At 28.5% G+C, this 18,931-nt stretch overlaps 9 protein-coding genes across 9 annotated transcripts; 4 read left to right on the forward strand and 5 right to left on the reverse strand.

Moving 5' to 3' along the window:
- The first annotated feature begins 52 nt into the window (after positions 1–52).
- On the forward strand, positions 53–4,546 carry PNEG_01753 (hypothetical protein). The gene is made up of 14 exons (XM_007875526.1): positions 53–189; positions 246–406; positions 456–756; positions 808–1,624; positions 1,670–1,852; positions 1,902–2,429; positions 2,475–2,623; positions 2,668–2,753; positions 2,797–2,992; positions 3,036–3,565; positions 3,610–3,830; positions 3,877–4,107; positions 4,153–4,285; positions 4,335–4,546. Exons 2-14 carry the CDS (start codon positions 322–324, stop codon positions 4,517–4,519), a joined length of 3,645 nt encoding a protein of 1,214 aa, XP_007873717.1. The 5' UTR covers positions 53–189; positions 246–321; the 3' UTR covers positions 4,520–4,546.
- Positions 4,547–4,701: 155 nt separating this feature from the next.
- On the reverse strand, positions 4,702–6,622 carry PNEG_01754 (hypothetical protein). The gene is made up of 2 exons (XM_007875527.1): positions 5,649–6,622; positions 4,702–5,600 (listed from the first exon to the last, which is right to left on the reverse strand). The coding sequence occupies exons 1-2, from the start codon at positions 6,523–6,525 to the stop codon at positions 4,786–4,788; spliced, it is 1,692 nt and encodes a 563-aa protein (XP_007873718.1). The 5' UTR covers positions 6,526–6,622; the 3' UTR covers positions 4,702–4,785.
- A 256-nt stretch (positions 6,623–6,878) lies between these two features.
- Positions 6,879–8,010, reverse strand: PNEG_01755 (hypothetical protein; the record flags this gene model as incomplete). The annotated part of the gene is made up of 6 exons (XM_007875528.1): positions 6,879–7,128; positions 7,173–7,264; positions 7,310–7,487; positions 7,530–7,610; positions 7,657–7,936; positions 7,986–8,010. 6 exons carry the CDS (start codon positions 8,008–8,010, stop codon positions 6,879–6,881), a joined length of 906 nt encoding a protein of 301 aa, XP_007873719.1.
- A 523-nt stretch (positions 8,011–8,533) lies between these two features.
- On the forward strand, positions 8,534–10,636 carry PNEG_01756 (hypothetical protein). The gene is made up of 5 exons (XM_007875529.1): positions 8,534–8,923; positions 8,969–9,313; positions 9,360–9,661; positions 9,703–10,149; positions 10,199–10,636. Exons 1-4 carry the CDS (start codon positions 8,574–8,576, stop codon positions 9,828–9,830), a joined length of 1,125 nt encoding a protein of 374 aa, XP_007873720.1. The 5' UTR covers positions 8,534–8,573; the 3' UTR covers positions 9,831–10,149; positions 10,199–10,636.
- On the reverse strand, positions 10,004–10,689 carry PNEG_01757 (hypothetical protein; the record flags this gene model as incomplete). Its single annotated transcript, XM_007875530.1, has 3 exons — positions 10,004–10,180; positions 10,220–10,393; positions 10,447–10,689. The coding sequence occupies 3 exons, from the start codon at positions 10,687–10,689 to the stop codon at positions 10,004–10,006; spliced, it is 594 nt and encodes a 197-aa protein (XP_007873721.1).
- Positions 10,690–10,904: 215 nt separating this feature from the next.
- On the reverse strand, positions 10,905–12,549 carry PNEG_01758 (hypothetical protein; the record flags this gene model as incomplete). The annotated part of the gene is made up of 5 exons (XM_007875531.1): positions 11,932–12,549; positions 11,609–11,887; positions 11,421–11,556; positions 11,285–11,382; positions 10,905–11,235 (listed from the first exon to the last, which is right to left on the reverse strand). Exons 1-5 carry the CDS (start codon positions 12,516–12,518, stop codon positions 10,905–10,907), a joined length of 1,431 nt encoding a protein of 476 aa, XP_007873722.1. The 5' UTR covers positions 12,519–12,549.
- Positions 12,550–12,770: 221 nt separating this feature from the next.
- On the forward strand, positions 12,771–14,190 carry PNEG_01759 (hypothetical protein; the record flags this gene model as incomplete). The annotated part of the gene is made up of 4 exons (XM_007875532.1): positions 12,771–12,815; positions 12,862–13,113; positions 13,160–13,361; positions 13,409–14,190. 4 exons carry the CDS (start codon positions 12,771–12,773, stop codon positions 14,188–14,190), a joined length of 1,281 nt encoding a protein of 426 aa, XP_007873723.1.
- Positions 14,172–15,577, reverse strand: PNEG_01760 (hypothetical protein; the record flags this gene model as incomplete). The annotated part of the gene is made up of 5 exons (XM_007875534.1): positions 14,172–14,607; positions 14,651–14,797; positions 14,839–15,254; positions 15,298–15,494; positions 15,540–15,577. The coding sequence occupies 5 exons, from the start codon at positions 15,575–15,577 to the stop codon at positions 14,266–14,268; spliced, it is 1,140 nt and encodes a 379-aa protein (XP_007873725.1). The 3' UTR covers positions 14,172–14,265.
- Positions 15,578–15,712: 135 nt separating this feature from the next.
- PNEG_01761 (hypothetical protein) lies at positions 15,713–17,880 on the forward strand. Its single transcript, XM_007875535.1, has 10 exons — positions 15,713–15,794; positions 15,847–15,981; positions 16,025–16,156; positions 16,208–16,333; positions 16,382–16,498; positions 16,548–16,940; positions 16,987–17,115; positions 17,157–17,285; positions 17,327–17,737; positions 17,782–17,880. The coding sequence occupies exons 1-10, from the start codon at positions 15,782–15,784 to the stop codon at positions 17,838–17,840; spliced, it is 1,644 nt and encodes a 547-aa protein (XP_007873726.1). The 5' UTR covers positions 15,713–15,781; the 3' UTR covers positions 17,841–17,880.
- Positions 17,881–18,931: the final 1,051 nt, after the last annotated feature.

Below are 18,931 nucleotides of genomic sequence, written 5' to 3' on the forward strand. Positions count from 1 at the left end.
ATTTTTCTATATTTTTTTTAAAAAAAATATGTTATGCCTTCATAAGGTTTTCCGAAATTTTTCAGGCTTAATTTATCGACATTGTTTTTTTTTAGTGAAGCCATTAAAAAACTAAGATATGGCGGATGATAGAGTTTGTAGAGTCTGTTGCGGTGAAAGCTCTGAAGAAGAGCCTTTATTTTATCCATGGTGAGTTTAATCCTTTTTGAAGGACGAAAAATGGCTGATTAATGAATGAAATACAGTAAATGTTCAGGAACAATTAAATATGTTCATGATAACTGGTAATCTTACATATAACCTATAATATGAGGATCATTAATGGATCTAAGTCTTATTAAATGGTTACAACATAGCAGACGGCGAGATTGTGAGCTTTGCAGGACACCTTTTCGGTTTACGAAATGTTTGAGTTAAATAGGAGATTTAGGATATTTAATTGATTATAAATATAGTGTATGATCCGAATATGCCCAAGTCTATTCCTGTTGCAGTTTTTTTAGTGCGTTTGTTAAGGCGTTTGAGGGGTTTAACTTTAAGATGGCTTCGAACAGGACTTGCTTTATTTCTATGGCTTGGTTGGCTTCCATGGATGACACAATGTGTTTGGACGTTTTCTCTTAGGTTAGGGGATAGTTTGGTAGGAAGATCATTATTAGATGAGGCATCTCAGCCCTCTCAAACGACATGGTTACAATATACTTTTAAAAGGAAGGATTTTTCGCTTAAAAATCTATTTAAATATAAAACTATCAAGTATTTTTTGTGAAATGATGTTTATTAGTGAATGCTGATAATTTTTTTTAGTAAAATTATGATGGATGTGTTTGAAGGGCAACTTATTACTGGTATTATTGTGATTATTTTTATTATCATTTTGCTTTGTAGGGAGTGGGTTTTAGTTATTAGTTTAAATGATGATCATTCTTTCGAGTCATCAGATTTTGATTCTAATTCTCATAATGATCCATTAAGAACTCAAAGAATAATAAATCGAAGAACATCGCATGAGTCGTTTAATGGACATGCAGAAGAAGATCATCATCTTTCAGAGAATAATCAGGAGGATGAAGATAATATGGATATGGATTATTCTGAGGGGGATCCTGCAGAATTAGCTCTTTCTATAAACACATTACTCGATTCTAATGAAAGATGGGAAATTGATGAAAATCCTTCTTTTAATGAAAATGCTGGGAGTTCCTCTAGGGGTTATGGGGATATGATACAGCAATCTAGGTTAGGATTCTTAGATTTTGAAATGAAGAAAGATAATATGAATCAATATGAGGAAGCATTGGCGGAGGCGGGTCCTTCTATTAATGAGTTGCAATATGATGATAATGAACGAAATGGGGCGTCTTTTGAAAAGAAAGCGATGTTTCCGGAAGTAGAAGATATTGATGTAAATCATGAATCAGAACCCTATGAAACGAATGGGTCAATGGAACAAAATCATATGGATCATTCTTCTTCTCAAAGCGATGTTCATGAGGGTATCAGAGCTACGATTGTTCAGTCCTTGACGACACGAGTGAGGAGTCTTTGGAGTTCTACTGAGGGGAATACGGAGAATAGAGAACATATTACCAATGATGAAACGAGAGAAGAAAATTTTGAGAATGTTGATAGGGAAGATTTTGAAACTGCACGTGTTAATATGAATCAGGAAAATGATGATATGCCTGATGAGTTGGGCGAAATTGATGGAATCATTGAATTATCTGGGATTCGAGGGCCTATAAGTGGTCTTTTTCAAAATTGTACCGTAACATCTATTTTGATTGCTATATTTCTTGGATTGTTAATACTTATACCATATGTTTTGGGAAAATCATTAGTTCTTATTACCGTTCGTTTTTTTTTTTCTAATATTATAATATTTGTTAACGGTAAAATAGGTTCGAATACCGCACTATTTGATATTGTTTTCAGAAAGTACGATTCAAAAAGTTTTTTTAACCATTGTTGATGCGATTGTTTTTTTTATTTTTCAAGTAATTAATGGTTTTATCATTATTGGAAGGATATTATTTAATATAATAATTTTTGATATATTTAGTAAAGAATCATACATAAAAATTTTTAGATCTCATACTTTTATAAAATCTATAGCTAATAATGCGTTGACTAGAATTATGGAAAGAGTTTCATCTATTTATTTGTCAGGTTCATCTTCTAATTTGGAAAAGGAGGTTATATTTCATATTTATGGTATGAAAATTTCTATACCTCCTAGAGTTATTACTCTTGGAACAAGAAATACTGTTTTTGATAGAACAATATCCATTATTATTGGATATTGTATTTTAATATCTATTGGCGCATTATATTTGAAGAAATATTCTAATATTAAAAAAAATTCACGGCAAAGAATGATTCAACGTGTAATGAATGATACACTTCATCAAGCAAGCTTGATTATTAAGGTTTTTATTATTATTAATTTATATAAGTTTAATCTAATTATTTAGTTCGTTGTAATTGTAGGAATAGAAGTCATTGTATTTCCTATTTACTGCGGAATCCTTATAGATATATTATTATTGGATTTATTTGAAAATGCTAATATCAATACACGACTAGCATTTACGAATTCAAATCCTTTTACCAGTTATTTTTTGTATTTTTTGATTATTATTATATATATATATTTACTTTCTTTAGACATTGGTTTATTGGTACTGCATATATGTTTCAATTTGCCTTGTTTGTTAAAATGTGCCGTGATATTGTTCGTCCTGGTGTTTTATGTAAGTTTTATACTATTGTTTTTGTTTTTTATCTAATGTTAAGTTTTTATTCATGACCCTAATGATGCACAATTTCATCCGATTAAAGAGATTCTTGAACGCCCTATTAAGGTTCTGTTACGAAAAATATTTACAAGTGGGATCATTTATTCTTGTTTGATATGTTCATGCTTTTCGAGTGTAATATATTCTGTGAGATATTTTCTGCCAGATCTTTTTCCTCTTCGTTTATCACTCAAGTAGGCTTTTTTTGTTATTGATTTTTTTTTCTGATTATTTTAGTAAATTCTTTTTTGATATTCCTTTTGATATATTGGCTTTGCATATATTAATTCCATTAACTTTAAAATTAATAAAGCCTGCTGCTATAACAAAGGGTTTGTGGTTATGGTGGTTGAAAACTATAAGTGCCAAACTTCGTCTTACTTCTTTTATGTTTAATGGTCGACATCCTCAAGAAGAAGGAGTATATGTACGGAAGACTCTTATGGCAAAGTTATTAATAAAAAAAACTGATATTCATAATGATTCTGGACAACAGTTAAAGGATTTGGATGTTGTTTTCGTTCGTAATGGGTCGTTTTTACGAGTGCCTTTTAAAGACAATATCTCTCTTCATAGAGAATCAATGTTTATACCTGTTACAGAAGATAATGTTAGATTGGATAAAAAACAAGATAATGAGTCGAAAAACAGTCCCAATTTTACAGTAGTGTATATTCCTCCGTCTTTTATTAAGAGAATAATTGTGTTTTTATTCTTGGTATGGATTTTTGCATTCTTTATGGGTATTATGTTGATTGTTCCTCCATGTATATTTTTTATTAATATTTAAATAATACTAATAAATGAATAGTGATTGTTGGACGGCGGATTTTTGCATTTTTATTTTCTACTTACGAATTTCATGATTTTTATACATATATTTTTGGATGTTATTTTCTTGGAGCTTTTATTGCATTATCAATATTTTTATATACTCATGGAAATTTACTTAAGAATACTTTAAGAATCTTTATAGAGAAATTAAGGTCGCCTAAAATAGTGGTATCATGCCTAAATACGTTTTTGTTAAGGGTACGCTTTTCTACTAATATGAGGATACGTTTTAATTTCTTCTTAGCTTCTGAAAATTGGATACATGATTTTTGCCTTTGAAATATTTCTTCCATTTTTATTTGGCTTGGTTATGGATTATTATATTATTATTCCATTTAATACATATTTTTTATCAGAGAATGATCCCGTAATATATATTTTTCACGATTGGGCATTAGGAATTTTATATACGTTAATTATTGCTAATTTGATTATGTTAAATAGAGAATCTTCTCTTGCACGATCAATGATGCAGGTATTAAAATATTATTAGGAAAGTATGTTTTGTTTATTAAATTAGATTGTTCATAATGGGTATTTGGACCCTGATATCGTACTTTCTACTAAGTTGTTTGTTTTTCCTATTGGATTAATAATGTTAATGGCATTATTGCTTCCATTGTGTCTAGGTTATTTTATATCGATGTTATTATGTAAAATAATTTACTAATTCTAATTTATAAAGAGTATTAATTTTTATAGATCGTTCTAATGATTATGACACAATTTCTCGTGTATATCGCTATTCATATCCTCTAACGTTAGCTGGAATCTTAGTTATATTAATTTTAAAAATATTTCATATTTTATTAGCTAAATGTAAGCAAAGCATTCGTGATGAAGTGTATCTTATAGGAGAACAACTACATAATTATAGTCAACATTAACCTTATATAAAATTTCATTATTAAAATTAATGTTGGTTATTTTTATAAAATTATTAGATATTAAAATTCATGAAAAATACGATATTTTATTAATATTGATAGTACATATTTTAAATTTGTATTATCCTGAATTTTCGAATAGTGTTAGATGAAATAACACTTAAAAATATATCTGTATTGAATATTTTAATAATGATTGATAAAGGTTAAATAGTTTATCTAGTTTTTATATAAAAGATATTCCCATATATTCAGGCTGAAGGGAATCACCATGTCTCTTTAATATATTTGAAGACTGATGGATCTTCAAATTCTTTCCATTTTTTAATTGCGTCTTCACGGGTATATCCTCCTTGTTCCATGGCAATTTTGATAAGACATTCATCAATTGACTTAGTAAATATAATGCCTGGACCACATACATATATACGACCATCCTTTCTATTAACAACATCCCATATTAATTTTCCTTTTCGTCTGATTTCATCTTGAACATGTTCTTTTTTCCCCGCACGACTTTCTACAATAATTCTATTTTTAGATGTATTAAATAAACCCCATTCCCCAGAATATATTTCATCCAATTTTGAATCACGGCAGCCTTGAATTATCCAAAGATTTTCAAGACAAGATAAGTTTTGAAGACGATTTTGAACAAATCCGCGAAAGGGGGCAATACCTACACCTACGCCTATAAAAATCCTAGAACCGTCTGCATATGCATTATGCACAAAAGGATTTAAGTGATCCCTAAATATAGAGATAGTTAATTTATGTAATGTTTCTTTCACATTTGTTTTTTTTCTATTAATATATTCATGAAATATCTGTTCCAAATATGCAGAAGCAACACCGGGTCGTGTGCCAGTTTTCCAATGAGGTATTTGTAAAATTGTCAGAGCTATTTGTAGAATTCCTGGTGATAGCGATGGATCATTAGAAAGAGAATACTTTCGAGGAGATAATGGTGTTAATACTGAAAGTAAATGTTCAAAAGAAGGCTTGGAAGAAGGAAATGCAGATAATAGGTGTGAAAGTGTGATACATTTCTGAGAACAAAGATTTAAAAATGATTTTTGACCTATAAAAAATAATTATAAAATATTTTTATCAATTAAATAAATCCTACCTTCTTTTGAACATAAAAAAGCGAGAAGCCGCTTATCCAACGGATCTTTTGCATACTCCATAAGCACTCTTAGAAGATTTTTCTTGAGTGGCATTGATTGAATATCCACTGTCCATGTTAACAAGTCTCTTCGAGTAGTTTTAATTTTTCGAGGACAGGCATTACCCCACATTGTTGGCCATCTACCACCTTTCGTTTCTAATATAATCTGTTCATCTGCTTTTTCCTTGGAAATATTAAGAAGTTCAAATATTTCATCCACAACATTTTTAAGGTTAGGAACACAAATCCCAATAGTACCACCAATGCTCCAGGTCTCATCTTTATTTAACAGATAGTCTTTTACATCTAAATCAAAGTGAAGTGTCTTTTTCAAGGCTCCTTCAGATGTCAAGAGCCTTGCAATTAAAATTTCAGATCGAAAAACATAATATTTATGATGATTTATGAGATATGAAGGAGGATGTAAATAAATATCTCCCCTCAGTTTTTCCTGTAAACATGTTTCATGAAAAAGAATAAATGGCTCCTTAAGTTTTGGGATACCTGAAAAATTTTGAATATGAAATGCTTCATCTGGTAATTGTAAAGAAAAAAGTGCGGGATTATCAGTTTTTAATGAAAAAAGAACTGGATCCTGTTCAATAGATTTTTCTGAAAAACTGTTATTTGTTTTTTCACAATTTGTACATTTTATGTTATTTAAAAAATCCTGTTGAGAAGTAATAAGGTCATTTTTGGTGGAATAAATGTCTGTTTTAAAGGATTCTTGTAAATCTTTTTTAAGATCTATTGATTGAAAAGATGATTTTTTATCTGAAAATACTTTTTGATCCCTTATTTTGCAATTTTCAATCTGTTTTTGTATTTTTTCCATATGAATAATAAAATTGATATATATATATATATATGTTAAATAAAATAAACGAAATCTGAATTATATAAAAATAACTAGGCTATTCTCCTTCATCTAGGAATTGTTAAAAGTGCTTGTAAATATTAATATTGTTTATTGATCTATTTATTGATCTTCATCTGTCGAAAAAGATTATATTATCTTGATAAAGAGTATTTTGATAGTGTTTAATTGAATAAAGTATTAAAACATACCTTTGATATCTAAAAATCTGTATAAATATCAATAAAATCATATATATGACTGATGTAAAAAATTTTATCTTATAATAAATTGTATAAATTCTTTAAATTAAAATAAGATTTATGAAAAAATCAGCATTTTGAAAAGGTTTTCCATGCTTTTAAAAAGGATATCTTTTCATTAACACCCAATCCAAGTCTAGGTACCTTAGATAATCTTGAAAGAGCAGCAGAGGCTATTTCTCTAAGTTTTTCAGGATGTTCTACAATAATAGGTGTTTCTGAGATTTTTATTTGAAAGTTGTGTCTTAATTTAAATGTAAATCGGAATAAAAATTTAAAAAAAGACCTTGGAAGGGGTGTTGTGAGATAATTTCCATATCTTTTCAAGTTATTATCTATAAAAATGTAATATTATAATCCTACTTAATAGATAAAGGGAAAATCTTAGTTTTAGGTGCAACTGATTCAAGGCTTTGCGTAAATAAAAGCAATCCACTACCATTAGAAGTAGTTCCCTTTATAATATTAAAATAAAAATGAAAGAAGATAAGAATTTCCACCTCTGGAAAAACACAAATAATTCTATTTGGATATAATTTTGATAAACTGTCCAGTGTCATATAATTTTTATATGGAGATCTTTCTGGCATTGAAAATGTATAAAATAGTGCTTTTATCCCAGAAACATGCTGAACAAATGATGTATTAGAGAAAGAAATTGTAAATATAGGATTGTAGCTAAAAGAAATAAGACAATTAATATAAATGATGTATTTTTACTTAAAAGACAGGCACAAAATATCTAAAGGAGAACAATAACATGAAATTATGATATTTTGTGCACATGGAAATATCTTTTTTCTATTGAAATGTTAGTAATCTGTATATTCTTCAATTAGGAATAAACTTCTTTGTATAATTAATTTGAACTGATGATAGAGAGATTCCACATAAAAAAAAAACACTACCTATAAATATTTTTTTAACAAAATGAACCAACCTAGGAAATATTGGCTGAAAAATAGGCGAAAGTAACATATGAACAAATATAAAATAATTAATAAAAAGAAAAAATATAAATAAATGTCGTATTATGTATAGAAATGATCCAAAAATTAAAAAAAAACATTTTGGAGACTCTATTTCAAATGAATTCTGAAAAAAAGGTGCCAATCCTGTTCCTTCGTCTATAAAAAAGGATCTAAGTAATAAATTCGTCATAAATCTCATATATACCCCTCCATTTAGTAAATTTTTCCATTTTTTTACAACAATTCTTTTTTTTAATAAAAACGTCCGTTTTAAAATAACTAGAAGGTTTCCTCTCTGATTTTATTTTATGATAATAAATAATCTCTGTATTTATCTGAATTTTTTAAAAAAGTTCTTTATCCTTGAGGACTATTTTTTGTAAAAGTTTTAAATAAGCTTTTTTTAAAATAAATAAGGAACAGTATAAATATGATATTTTTAAAGCACAATTTTCTATTATTTTTAGAGGGGAATTCTGTTTTTTAGTTAATTATTTATCTTGAATATTTATAATATATCTCGCTGAAGGCGCTCGACGATAGAATTTCCAACGTCATCAAAAAATACATATGTTTAAAAGGACAGAAAATGGATTTTTTACCGGGAAAAAATATATTTAAGCACCTTTTATGAAAAAGTATATGTGTTTTTTATAGGGATATCTTTTTTTTTGAGAAAAAACGGCGAAAAACTGGGCGAATTTGATTAAATTATATATATTCCATTTGTCGATAAGACAATTTTTATTTAATAAGCGTTCAGCTGTTATTTTTATAATATATTTAAAGAATTATGTATTCTAATTTTCAAACGAAAGAAAATCCGGGTTATTTATCACGATTTCATGAAAAATCTGGTCAAAATCATCATTTCTTGCGTAGAAGTTTTTCACAGATTTCTGATAAAGTTGAACATGAAGAACAATCAAGAGATACAGATTCAAAGATACTTCACTTGATTTCTTCTCATAAACAGATACATATGGATGAAGAAGATGATATTGAAAAAGAAAAGATATTTCTTATGAAGCAGTTACAAAAAACAAAAGATGAAATTGAGAAATATAGAAAAGAGATTTATGCCCTTGAGAGGGATAAAAGTGAGAAAAAAAGGCGGTCTCATAAGAATATGAATGATCTTGTGTATATTATTTTTTTGTTTGAAGATGGAAGTAATTTTTGATTTAGAGAATCACTTCTTAATTCGAATAATTACTTTTTAGAGAATCAACCTGAGCCTAAAATTATGGCTAATGATACAATAATATCCGTATTACCTATTTCTGTTGAAAATCCTATTCCTCAATTACGAATTTTTAATCAGCTTAATTTTCATGATACATCTAATAGAATTGTTTCATCGGAAGAGCATGGTCATTTGATTCGAGAACATTGTTTAAAAGGAGATTGTTACAATGGACACGTATTTTTTGATATTAAGATGCTTGTAGATGAGGGTACTTTAACAGTTACATTTTTGGATGTTAAAGTATCACCCTGGACATATCCAGAATTACATGATTTTCTTTTATTGTTTAATTTTTTAATTATTTTATGAACATTAGTTAACAGTGTATAGAATGATGGAAGAAAAAAATATCAATAACGTTTTTTATGGAATCTCGTCTTATTCGAAATTATCAACTATACGTTGTGATTTATTTTCTCGTTTGTCTACTAAATACCCGCAACTTTTATCATACGATGATTATACATTTAAAATGAATAAAAGGCTTCCAGAAGAATTTTTCGGTGTTCAATATTTGCATTTTGTTCATGAAAATGGCTTTGAATTGACTTTGCATTGGAAGATAAAGATGGATAATATTACTGCTGATGCTAGTAGCGATATTTCAGCTAATCCAAGATATCCAGAAACATGTATGTTGCACTTTTATACCGTTATTGAACTAATAAATCAGGGGAACTGTTTGATGAAAGCAAAGTGTTGAAAAAAATAAACGATATGTTTCAAAAAATGATAAAATACAAAGGAGCTTATATTGCAAGTATTCTTCTATTATCAACCCTATTTCAAGTCGATTCATAATATTGTTATTTATTGGTTATTTTTATATGGATAACATTATAAAGATAATATTGATTTCATTATAAAAATTCATTGGTCTTTAAATACATAATAAATCTGGTGAATAATGCCTTGGATTTATTTTATTACATTAAAAAGAGTATAAATATTTATTTTTCAATTCTTTTAACTTTTTACTCATCACGTTTACCCACCAACTTGGCTTCTTTACGTGCTTTTCGAAGAGTAGCAAAGGCATCAAATGACCTCTCTTCCTCAGTAATAATACGTGATTCAACTTGAGTCTTAGTATCAAATGAAGGAATAATTGTATCTATTGGTACTTGTGAATATTTTTTGTTACAAACATCCTAAATTGTTAAAAATAGACAGATAGCGGTTTCTATTACCATCGTATCGCTTTTCTTTGTTTTTTTAGTCTTACGTGGGAAAACAATTAAATGTGTTTTATATAACATTAGTCGTTTAACATTTCTTTCAAGAGATTCAAGACACCGATTACGACGGCGATGGTCCACTGAAATACCAATTGTCGCTGCATATCTTTTTGAAATACCTGCTGCCTAATTCAAACAAGTTATCTTTCAAATCAATAAAAAAAGAAAATTATGTTTACCTTTAATTCTTCAAATGTAAACCCTCGGCCTAGACGCAACTTATAATTATATTTAACCGTCGGTGCAAAGACTGTTGGTCGTAGCATTCCAACTGGCCTGGGTGCTAATCTTGCTGCTTTTTCTTGTCGTGCTTTTCTTCGGCGAAGTTTACGTCCTGGCTGATTGAACCATGTCCGAACCCGCTTTTGCCAGTGTTTTCGGAAATGCTGGTTCGGAAGCATGTTATTGTGCTTGATCGACATTTTTGTTCTGTTTTTATTTGGTTTCTAATTTAATTTTTTAAGTATTTTAATTTTTTTTATTAAACTTTGATAAAAAAATTTAAGTTGAATTGTTTAGGGTTAACCCTTCATATTCTAAGGGCTAGGGCTATTTATGAAGAATATATAGCTTTTTGGTGTGTAATTTATGTATAAAAACATTTTATTTTAGTTATATCTTATGTTATTTTTTCTTCTTAGTAGATACGAAGTTGAAAATAATTAGGACGAGTGGTCGACTGGGTATCAAAAAGTTTAGGTGAATCGAAAGATGAAATAGAATCATATTGTTGTGCATGAGGTGCATCGGGGCTTTGATAGCGTCTACATCGTTCTTCACTTGCTTTGCTTGGAAAAGTTGGAAAAAGAGCAGGATCTTTAGGTTTAGGGTCTTCGGTAAAATAACGATGTTGTAAAGCATCATGTGCAGAAATCCGTTTATTTGGATCTAAAGTAAGTAGATTTGCAAGAAGATCAACACCGGCATTTGTTAAAAATGGGAATTTTGTTCGTAAACGAGAACCAGTACTGAAAAAGTTATATTATTTGAATAATTGAGACATAATATTGAACATACCTGGATTTTTTCTTTGGAAAATGCATGTTTTTTGAATTAGGAAGATTCATAAAGCCTGGCCAAGTTTCTTCTGTTGGTACTCCGATAAGATCGAATATCTTAATGTATTAGAAGGGTCAAAATAAGATGGAATTACTTTTGAAAGTTGATCGATTTCACCTTTTCCACGTATTAAAGGCTCTCTTGTCAATAATTCCGCAAAAATACATCCTATTGACCACATATCAACTGCTGTTCCATACTTATGTGTTCCTAAAAGAATTTCTGGAGATCTAAATGCTATCTTTTAAAAAAGAAGACAATAATTGTTTTGAAAAAGCAGACCTGTACCATAAAGTAACAATCAATTGTGTCATAGGTGGTGCTGGATCACCATGATATCTTGAAAGACCAAAATCCGCAATTTTTATCATTCCTCGATTTGTCATCAAAAGATTTGATGTCTTAAGGTCTCTATGCAAGATCCATTTGCTATGCATATGTGCTGTTGCCGATAAAAGTTGTTGCATTAATGTTTTTACTTCTGATTGCAAAAAATTTTGGGTCATATCTTCCATTAAAGATTTTAAATCATGGTCCACAAAATCCATTACAATATATATTCTTCATTATTTTAAACAATTCTCTTTACACAAAAAATTTCTTACTGAGTCAATGAGTCACCAACCACAATCTCACGTATATTAACAATATTAGGATGATCAAGTGCAAATAATGTTCTTATTTCCCTTAAACTTGTTATAGGAAATCCATTCTTTTCTTGATCAAGTTTCAGTTTTTTTAGTGCTACAATTTCTCCTGTCTGATTATTTTTAGCTCTATATACGATTCCATAGGACCCTTCTTCAATATGGTTTAAACATGTATAATTTTCTACACTTCTACAATGACCTATTCCAGTATTTTTTTCTATATTTGGACTCATTTTTAATGATGATTCATATTTCATTTTTTTAAAACTTTTTTCTGACTTTTCTACTTGGTTTATCACTCTTGGATCGCTCAAATATTCATTTTTTTCATATTTTGTCGGGTCGTCTGATTCTTCTTCTTCTATATTAACTCTTTTTGTCTCATTTCTACCCTCTTTTTTTTCTAGATTTTCTTTATAACTTGTTTTTTCACTGTGTCTCTCCTGTTTGGTCTTTTTTCTTCGTTCTTTTTCTGAGAGATACCACTGTGTATCTAAAGGATCATCATCCTCTTTATCCCACTTGGATTTTGCTGGAAGCATCTATTTTCAGGGAGAAAACTGGTCTTTTTTGAAAAATAAAAGATGGTTCATTTATCGAGGAGTGCTTTCAACCTTCAACCTTACAAAATCAACAAAATCGATAAAATGATAGGAAAAAAAAGTCAATTGCACTATAAGAAGTAGAAAATGAGTTTTCTGAGGTCCTTTTATTGTAGAGGCCTTTTTTCCTCGCTTTTTTTTGGTTTTCAACGAAAAAATAAGAAGTTTTTTTCATCAGAAAAAGATTGTTTAATGTCTCGGTTTCGAACAGGAGAGATCTTGGAGAAAATGATCCGAGTAGGAGTTTCTGTGGTGATAATTGTGTTAATTATGTTTTAAATAGACAGTTGGACCTATAAGTGTTGCATCTTTTATGAAATATTGTTTAACAAATCCTACAGAAGGATACTATAGGAATCGGTATCCTTTTGGAGTAGATGGTGACTTTATTACGTCTCCAGAGATTTCTCAGATTTTCGGTGAATTGATAGGTATTTGGATGATTTATGAGTGGATTCTTAAAAAGAAACCGTCCAAGATAACATGGGTGGAATTAGGTCCAGGACGAGGGACATTAACAGATGATTATTTGAGAGTAGTTCTTCATATTGTTCTAAAATGTTATTAATTGTTGGATAAAGACTGCGATGATGTTTGAAGATTATTTTCGAACGATTGAATCTTTACGATTGATTGAAATAAGTCCAGTTTTGCGTGAATTTCAGCGTCAACTACTTTGTGGTTCTAATGCTATGGAAAATATTGATATAGATGTATGGAAATGTTTAAGCAAATATGGGATGCCTGTTTATTGGTATGAACGGTTTGATCAACTTCCTAGAGGTTAGTAATTCGGTAGTTTTTTTATGAATTTGATTTTTTTCTTAAAGAGCTTTCAACTCCGTTTATTGCTGTACATGAGTTTTTTGATTCAATGCCTATTCATAAATTTGAGGTGATTGTTATTTGTTTAAATATATGGAATATTGACTTTGACTTTAAAAAGAAAACGGTGCATGGTTGGAGGGAATTTTTGGTTGATTTCGTATCACAAGACGCTTTTTATATGAAAGATTCTATAGAAAAATCGTCAGCGCCTTTGCAATTTCGTTTAATTTTATCGAAACGTCCAACTTATCATAGTTTAACACTTCCAAATATTTCTCAGCGATATTCTTTACTTCCTATAGGGTCATGTATTGAAATATCACCGGAATCACTTGTTCTTGTGGAAGAAATTTCAAAAATTCTTTTAAATAATTCAAATACTGCATATGGATCTGCTTTGATTATTGATTATGGACCTTCAGACACTATTCCAATTCATACATTACGAGGAATTCGTTCACATCGTATTGTATCTCCTTTTGAGAAACCTGGAGAAGTGGATCTTTCTTCTGATGTAGATTTTCAAGCTCTTAAAGAGGTTGTACTTAAACATGATGAGCTTGAGGTTTATGGGCCTATTGAACAGGGTACTTGGCTGAAAACCATGGGAATTGAAGTTAGAGCAAAAGCATTAATAGATGCTTCTAAAAATATTTCTAGTAAAAAACGAATAGAGTCGTCATATAAAAGATTAATTGAAAGAGGCGGAGGTGCGATGGGAAAAGTATACAAATTTATGGCTATTATTTCAAAAAGAAAAGAATTTCCTGCTGGATTTTATTAAATATTTGTTTTTTATCTAATATACGTATATAATAATCGAGATAAATGGTTTAGTTTGTGTTTTTAATTCAGCACATTATGTTATGTTTATATCTTTTTCTTCTTTTAATTCATTAGCATTAAAACAATTGTGTATATCAAGCATAGAACAGTGCTTTTTCTTTTCTCTACTTTCCTCTTCATTTAAAGGTCGAAGTTTTAATTCTATATTTGAAACATTCAAGTTTTTAACCATTCCATTTGGAATTTTTAATCGTCTCCTTTTTAAAGTGGATTTCGCATAAATAGGTGAATAGAATGCAGATTTCAGTTTAGTTTTTGGATCATTACGAAAGACAAGTGCAATTTCATCTAGAGGTGTTGAATTAATATGCATGGTTGTATCATAATCATGAACATGATTATATATAAAAGGCGTCTATTAATTTAGGCAAAATAAACATATTTCTACAAAGAAATACCTCGTTCTTTTCAGAATTCTGATCTTTGAGCGTTTTTTTTAATTCATTATACGATTTCTGTTCAGGCAAATAATATGCCAACCATTCTTCTCCCCTTCCAGAGACTGGCATGAATAATGCCAAATCTGAGCGGCAATCGTTTGACATCTAATTCTTTTAGTCTTCTTTTATCTCATTTTATGATTTACTTCTGATGAAAAATTATTTTGTTCAGGATCTGTTGTGAATTTCATTAATAAAAATTGTTGATCCGAAATATTTATATCAGGAAATATAGGAAATGAATCAACTACAGTCAAATTCTTTTTATGTGGGTGTTTAAAAGATAACCAATCCTTAGATGCCTCTTTAAACGTTGTTTCAATTGCTATAACTTGTTTTTTTGGATCTTCAAGTTTTTCGTTCGTTGAATCTATTGATTTTATAAACCGTGAATCGAAAGTCTTCGGCTTGATCGCTGTTTTTACACTTTCTGATGAAATATATTCTGTCCGTCGTAGAAAGGATACACCTGTAGAATTTCGTTGAGGTATAGAAGAAATTTCTTTTAATAATACAAGATCTTTGGGATCTAATTCCACATTTTTTGGATTTCCATGCATATCTGATAATAATAAACATATTATATCTAAATATATGACTCGTACTATCATATATTCCTTCAAAAACATTCGAAATCATACTTAAATCCAAAGGTATTCCTAATTCTGAATCCAACTCTATATCAATAGGTTGTTCTTGGATAAGGCTTGATAGATATGATGTTTTTGTGTAGTTATTCAGGGGAATAGGTATGTTAAGCATTTTTGGAAAGAACGGAGGTAATGGAAGCTTATTTTGATATCTACTAAGTCAATTTTTTCCGTTCAAACAAGAAATAGAGCACAACCTTACACGAAAAATATAATCCTGACGTCTTGAGGTCATTTCAGAGTGTTTTTTCCTAGAAAAAGGGAAATTCTTTCTGCTTTTTAAGCTTTTTTTGGCTTTAAAACCTCGTTATTTTTTTTGGTCGTTGGAGGTTGCCATGGCAATCTTGATATAAGATGCGAACCTAAAAAGTTTTTATGAGAAAAAAAGGTTGAAAAAAGACACAAAATAGGCTGTAAATATAAAAATGAGTTGGTAGATATGAGTTCTCCGTGTATTTTTTACTAATATTCCTTTTTTTTCTGAAAAAAATTGATAAATATTAGGTATTATAGATGAATTGATTAGTCTTGAAGAACTGGAAAAACTGTATAAAAAGTGCCTTGAAAGTACAGAAAAATGCGATATTATTGAAGATCTTGTAAAGAATATTTGTTCTATTGGGGATTTTTCGAGAGAACGTATGTTTTTGTTGGATTTTTATACGTGAAATTTAGATGTTAGTGGAAAATAGAGAATATATTGGAAAAACATACACCAATTTTATGTTTTCGATAATGAAAGATGCTTTAAATATTGATAAAAGATGTGTCTTTCAATCTTTGCGTGTGATTGGTAACTGTTGTATTGATCATGGTAAATAAGTTGACGAATGATATTGATTAATTTTTTACATAAATATAATAGTTAAGAACCGAAAACGTGTTTTGGAATTGTGCGGCGAGGATATTCTTATGGATTTTCTGGAGCACGAGGATCTTAGTATATACACAGTATCTCTTACATCCTTGTTAAATTTATGCATGGATTCTGGTTTGAGATTGATAATATGAAAATGATTTTTTATTTACATTTTTTAAGATGAAGCAACTGAAATACTTAATAGAAAAAATGCTGTTTCAAGGATTCTTAAAACTACGAATTTCCATACGAATTTTGATATATTGGCAAGAATTATAGGATGGTTGATGTCTAAAGGTAATATTTTAAGAAGCATTTTCAAGAATTGTTACTTAATATTTTCAAGAAGAGAAGCACTATGATCCAAACTGTTTTATAGGATTTTTGTCAGTTGTTCAATTATGTCCAAATAATGTTGCTGATATATTCTCTATTATTCTTTCATTTCTTCCTCAAAATGATATACAATTACTCTTAGTTCAATCAGAAAAACTATATGATTTACTTCAATATTTTTATCGTATGGTGCCTTGTCAAGAACATTTTAATTCTGAGAATAAGGGTCTTATTTCTATGTTAATTAATTTGTTTGGAGAAATAGCTGCAAACAGTGATTTTTCTGAATATATATTAAATAACGAACTTATAATGGATATGCTTTTAAAACATCTTGAAATAGATTCTTTTTATATTTTAATATTATGCAGTTGTGTTATGCTTGGAAATTTGGCTCGAACTGGTATTTTATTTGTTCTTTCATTACTTGAATGTTAATATTTATTTAGATAAAACCTGTATCTATTTTGTTCATGAATTAAAGCTATACGAAAAATTGATCAATATTATTAATTTCTCTGATGATCCAAAAGTAATTTATTCGAGTTCAGGATTTTTGAAAAACCTATCTATACCTAGTATGAAGTGACTTATATGAATATATTTCTAATAAAAATAGAAAATAACAAGTCAATAATTGGAGAAGCAGGAGGAATAAAATTATGTACAAAACTGTTTACTTTTGATTCTGTTAAGCCAATACTATATATAGCTGTATCTATTCTTAGACAGTTAATTATTGATAATGGTAATGAATATTGTTTTTATTTATGTTATTAATATTATTAGGAAAAAATGCTTCTTTTTTTGTTGATTCTGGTATTTTTATGCAATTATTGGAGCTTCGAAGAAGAACAGATGATCATTTTATAATAATGGAATCATCTAGGATTGTTTCAACTATGATACGTACTATTAACTTGTTTAAATTATTCGATATCGAAAAGAAAATGCTTCTATATCCTGATTTTGAAAATATTTTTAAAGATATGATTGTTCAAACTCAGTATCCTGTTATACGTACAGAGGCTATTTTTGCTCTTGCGTTGATTTCTCGGTTTTATGGATCAGAATTTAAAAAAATTGTGTTTAATCTTTTACAAGATGAAGTGATATTGAATACTCTTATAGAATTGGGAAAAACTGGGACAAAGGATTTGCGTGATAATCTACGAGTTCTTCTTTTTTCCATAAATTCTGGTATGTTATTTATTATGGTTTTTTCATTTAATTTTTATCAATAGAGTTTCAAAATGAATCGATAAACGCGGCATTTTTACTTTTAAGCCAATGTACTGATTAGCCATTTTATTGTTTGTTTGGATTTCTTAAAGAGCTTATATAAATTTTGAGTTATTTTGTTAAAGGTATTTCTGGGTATTTTGTTTTAAAAAAAATCTTTTTTATAAATGTTTTAATGTTAGACTTATAGGTTCTAAAGTTAAAGTCTTTTTAAAAAAAAATATATGAATTTTTTGTTTTATTTTAAATATTTAATCTTTTTTTTTATAGATTTTTTTATAAATGATATACTGGTTAATTTAATTCTTAAATCCAAGTTTCTTTAAAAGTTGTACAAGTTTGTCAACGAAATATCGGATAAAAAGTTTTCAATAAATTTACGAGAATTTTTTTGGATATTTAGACATTTCTTAAGCAATTGGAGTTTTTCTATAATTATCTGGATAATGCTTTATGCATTTTCTTAATATTTTTCTTATTTAATATTCAATGGAATTTTTTAAAAAGAAAGAATTATCAATTTCTAAAAGTGAATTTTGATATTTTTTAGAGTTTTTTACAAAAGTTAATTGTGGATAAATCTGATGATCAATATTTAATGTTCTACAAGTACTCTATAGTTTTAATGGTTATGATCTCCCGATTCTTTCTTACTAATGATTATTGTGTCATTAAGAATAATCAAGTTAATGACTTATAGATTTTTGAGATATCAGAATAAGATTTTACACAGTATTGTTTGGTTTTTTAAAAGTATTTTATATAGGACTATTTAATTATACTAACAAAACTCCTGAATTTTTAGTTTTCCATAGTATATCATGAATATATGTTTTGAGTTTTTTTATTCTACTTTTGGAATGATAAAAATAATAAATTTCATTGAGAATTGTTTCAAATCTATAGAATTATTTTAACAGTTTCAAAAATGAAAATATTATTGGTCTCTCTAAGATTTTAAATTCGGTTATTTGGTCAAGATATTATATAGCTTTTTTCTTTTCTATTATATTAGAAAAATGAAATCTACTTTTACAACAATCGATATAGAACATTTTTTGACTTCTTATTTATTAATTTTTTAGGGAGTTCATAAAAAAATTAGGAGGATACTATATTAATGGCAGATATGCATTATAAAATTATTAATGT

Source organism: Pneumocystis murina (assembly GCF_000349005.2).
Source record: "Pneumocystis murina B123 chromosome Unknown supercont1.8, whole genome shotgun sequence".
NCBI lineage: Eukaryota > Fungi > Ascomycota > Pneumocystomycetes > Pneumocystales > Pneumocystaceae > Pneumocystis > Pneumocystis murina.

Excerpts from the sequence above, each read along its gene's own strand:
- PNEG_01756 (XM_007875529.1), top strand. The coding sequence starts at position 8,574 with ATGTATTCTAATTTTCAAACGAAAGAAAATCCGGGTTATTTATCACGA. Across the intron at positions 8,924-8,968 it reads AAGAATATGAATGATCTTGT|AGAATCACTTCTTAATTCGA; the intron begins GTATATTATTTT and ends TTTTTGATTTAG. Across the intron at positions 9,314-9,359 it reads TTACATGATTTTCTTTTATT|AATGATGGAAGAAAAAAATA; the intron begins GTTTAATTTTTT and ends AACAGTGTATAG.
- PNEG_01754 (XM_007875527.1), bottom strand. The coding sequence starts at position 6,525 with ATGGAAAAAATACAAAAACAGATTGAAAATTGCAAAATAAGGGATCAA. Across the intron at positions 5,601-5,648 it reads TTTTTTATGTTCAAAAGAAG|GTCAAAAATCATTTTTAAAT; the intron begins GTAGGATTTATT and ends TATTTTTTATAG.
- PNEG_01761 (XM_007875535.1), top strand. Across the intron at positions 16,334-16,381 it reads AAATTTATGCATGGATTCTG|ATGAAGCAACTGAAATACTT; the intron begins GTTTGAGATTGA and ends ACATTTTTTAAG. Across the intron at positions 17,116-17,156 it reads GAAAAACCTATCTATACCTA|AAAATAACAAGTCAATAATT; the intron begins GTATGAAGTGAC and ends TAATAAAAATAG.
- PNEG_01753 (XM_007875526.1), top strand. The coding sequence starts at position 322 with ATGGATCTAAGTCTTATTAAATGGTTACAACATAGCAGACGGCGAGAT. Across the intron at positions 2,430-2,474 it reads AAGCAAGCTTGATTATTAAG|TTCGTTGTAATTGTAGGAAT; the intron begins GTTTTTATTATT and ends CTAATTATTTAG. Across the intron at positions 3,831-3,876 it reads TAAATACGTTTTTGTTAAGG|CTTCTGAAAATTGGATACAT; the intron begins GTACGCTTTTCT and ends ATTTCTTCTTAG.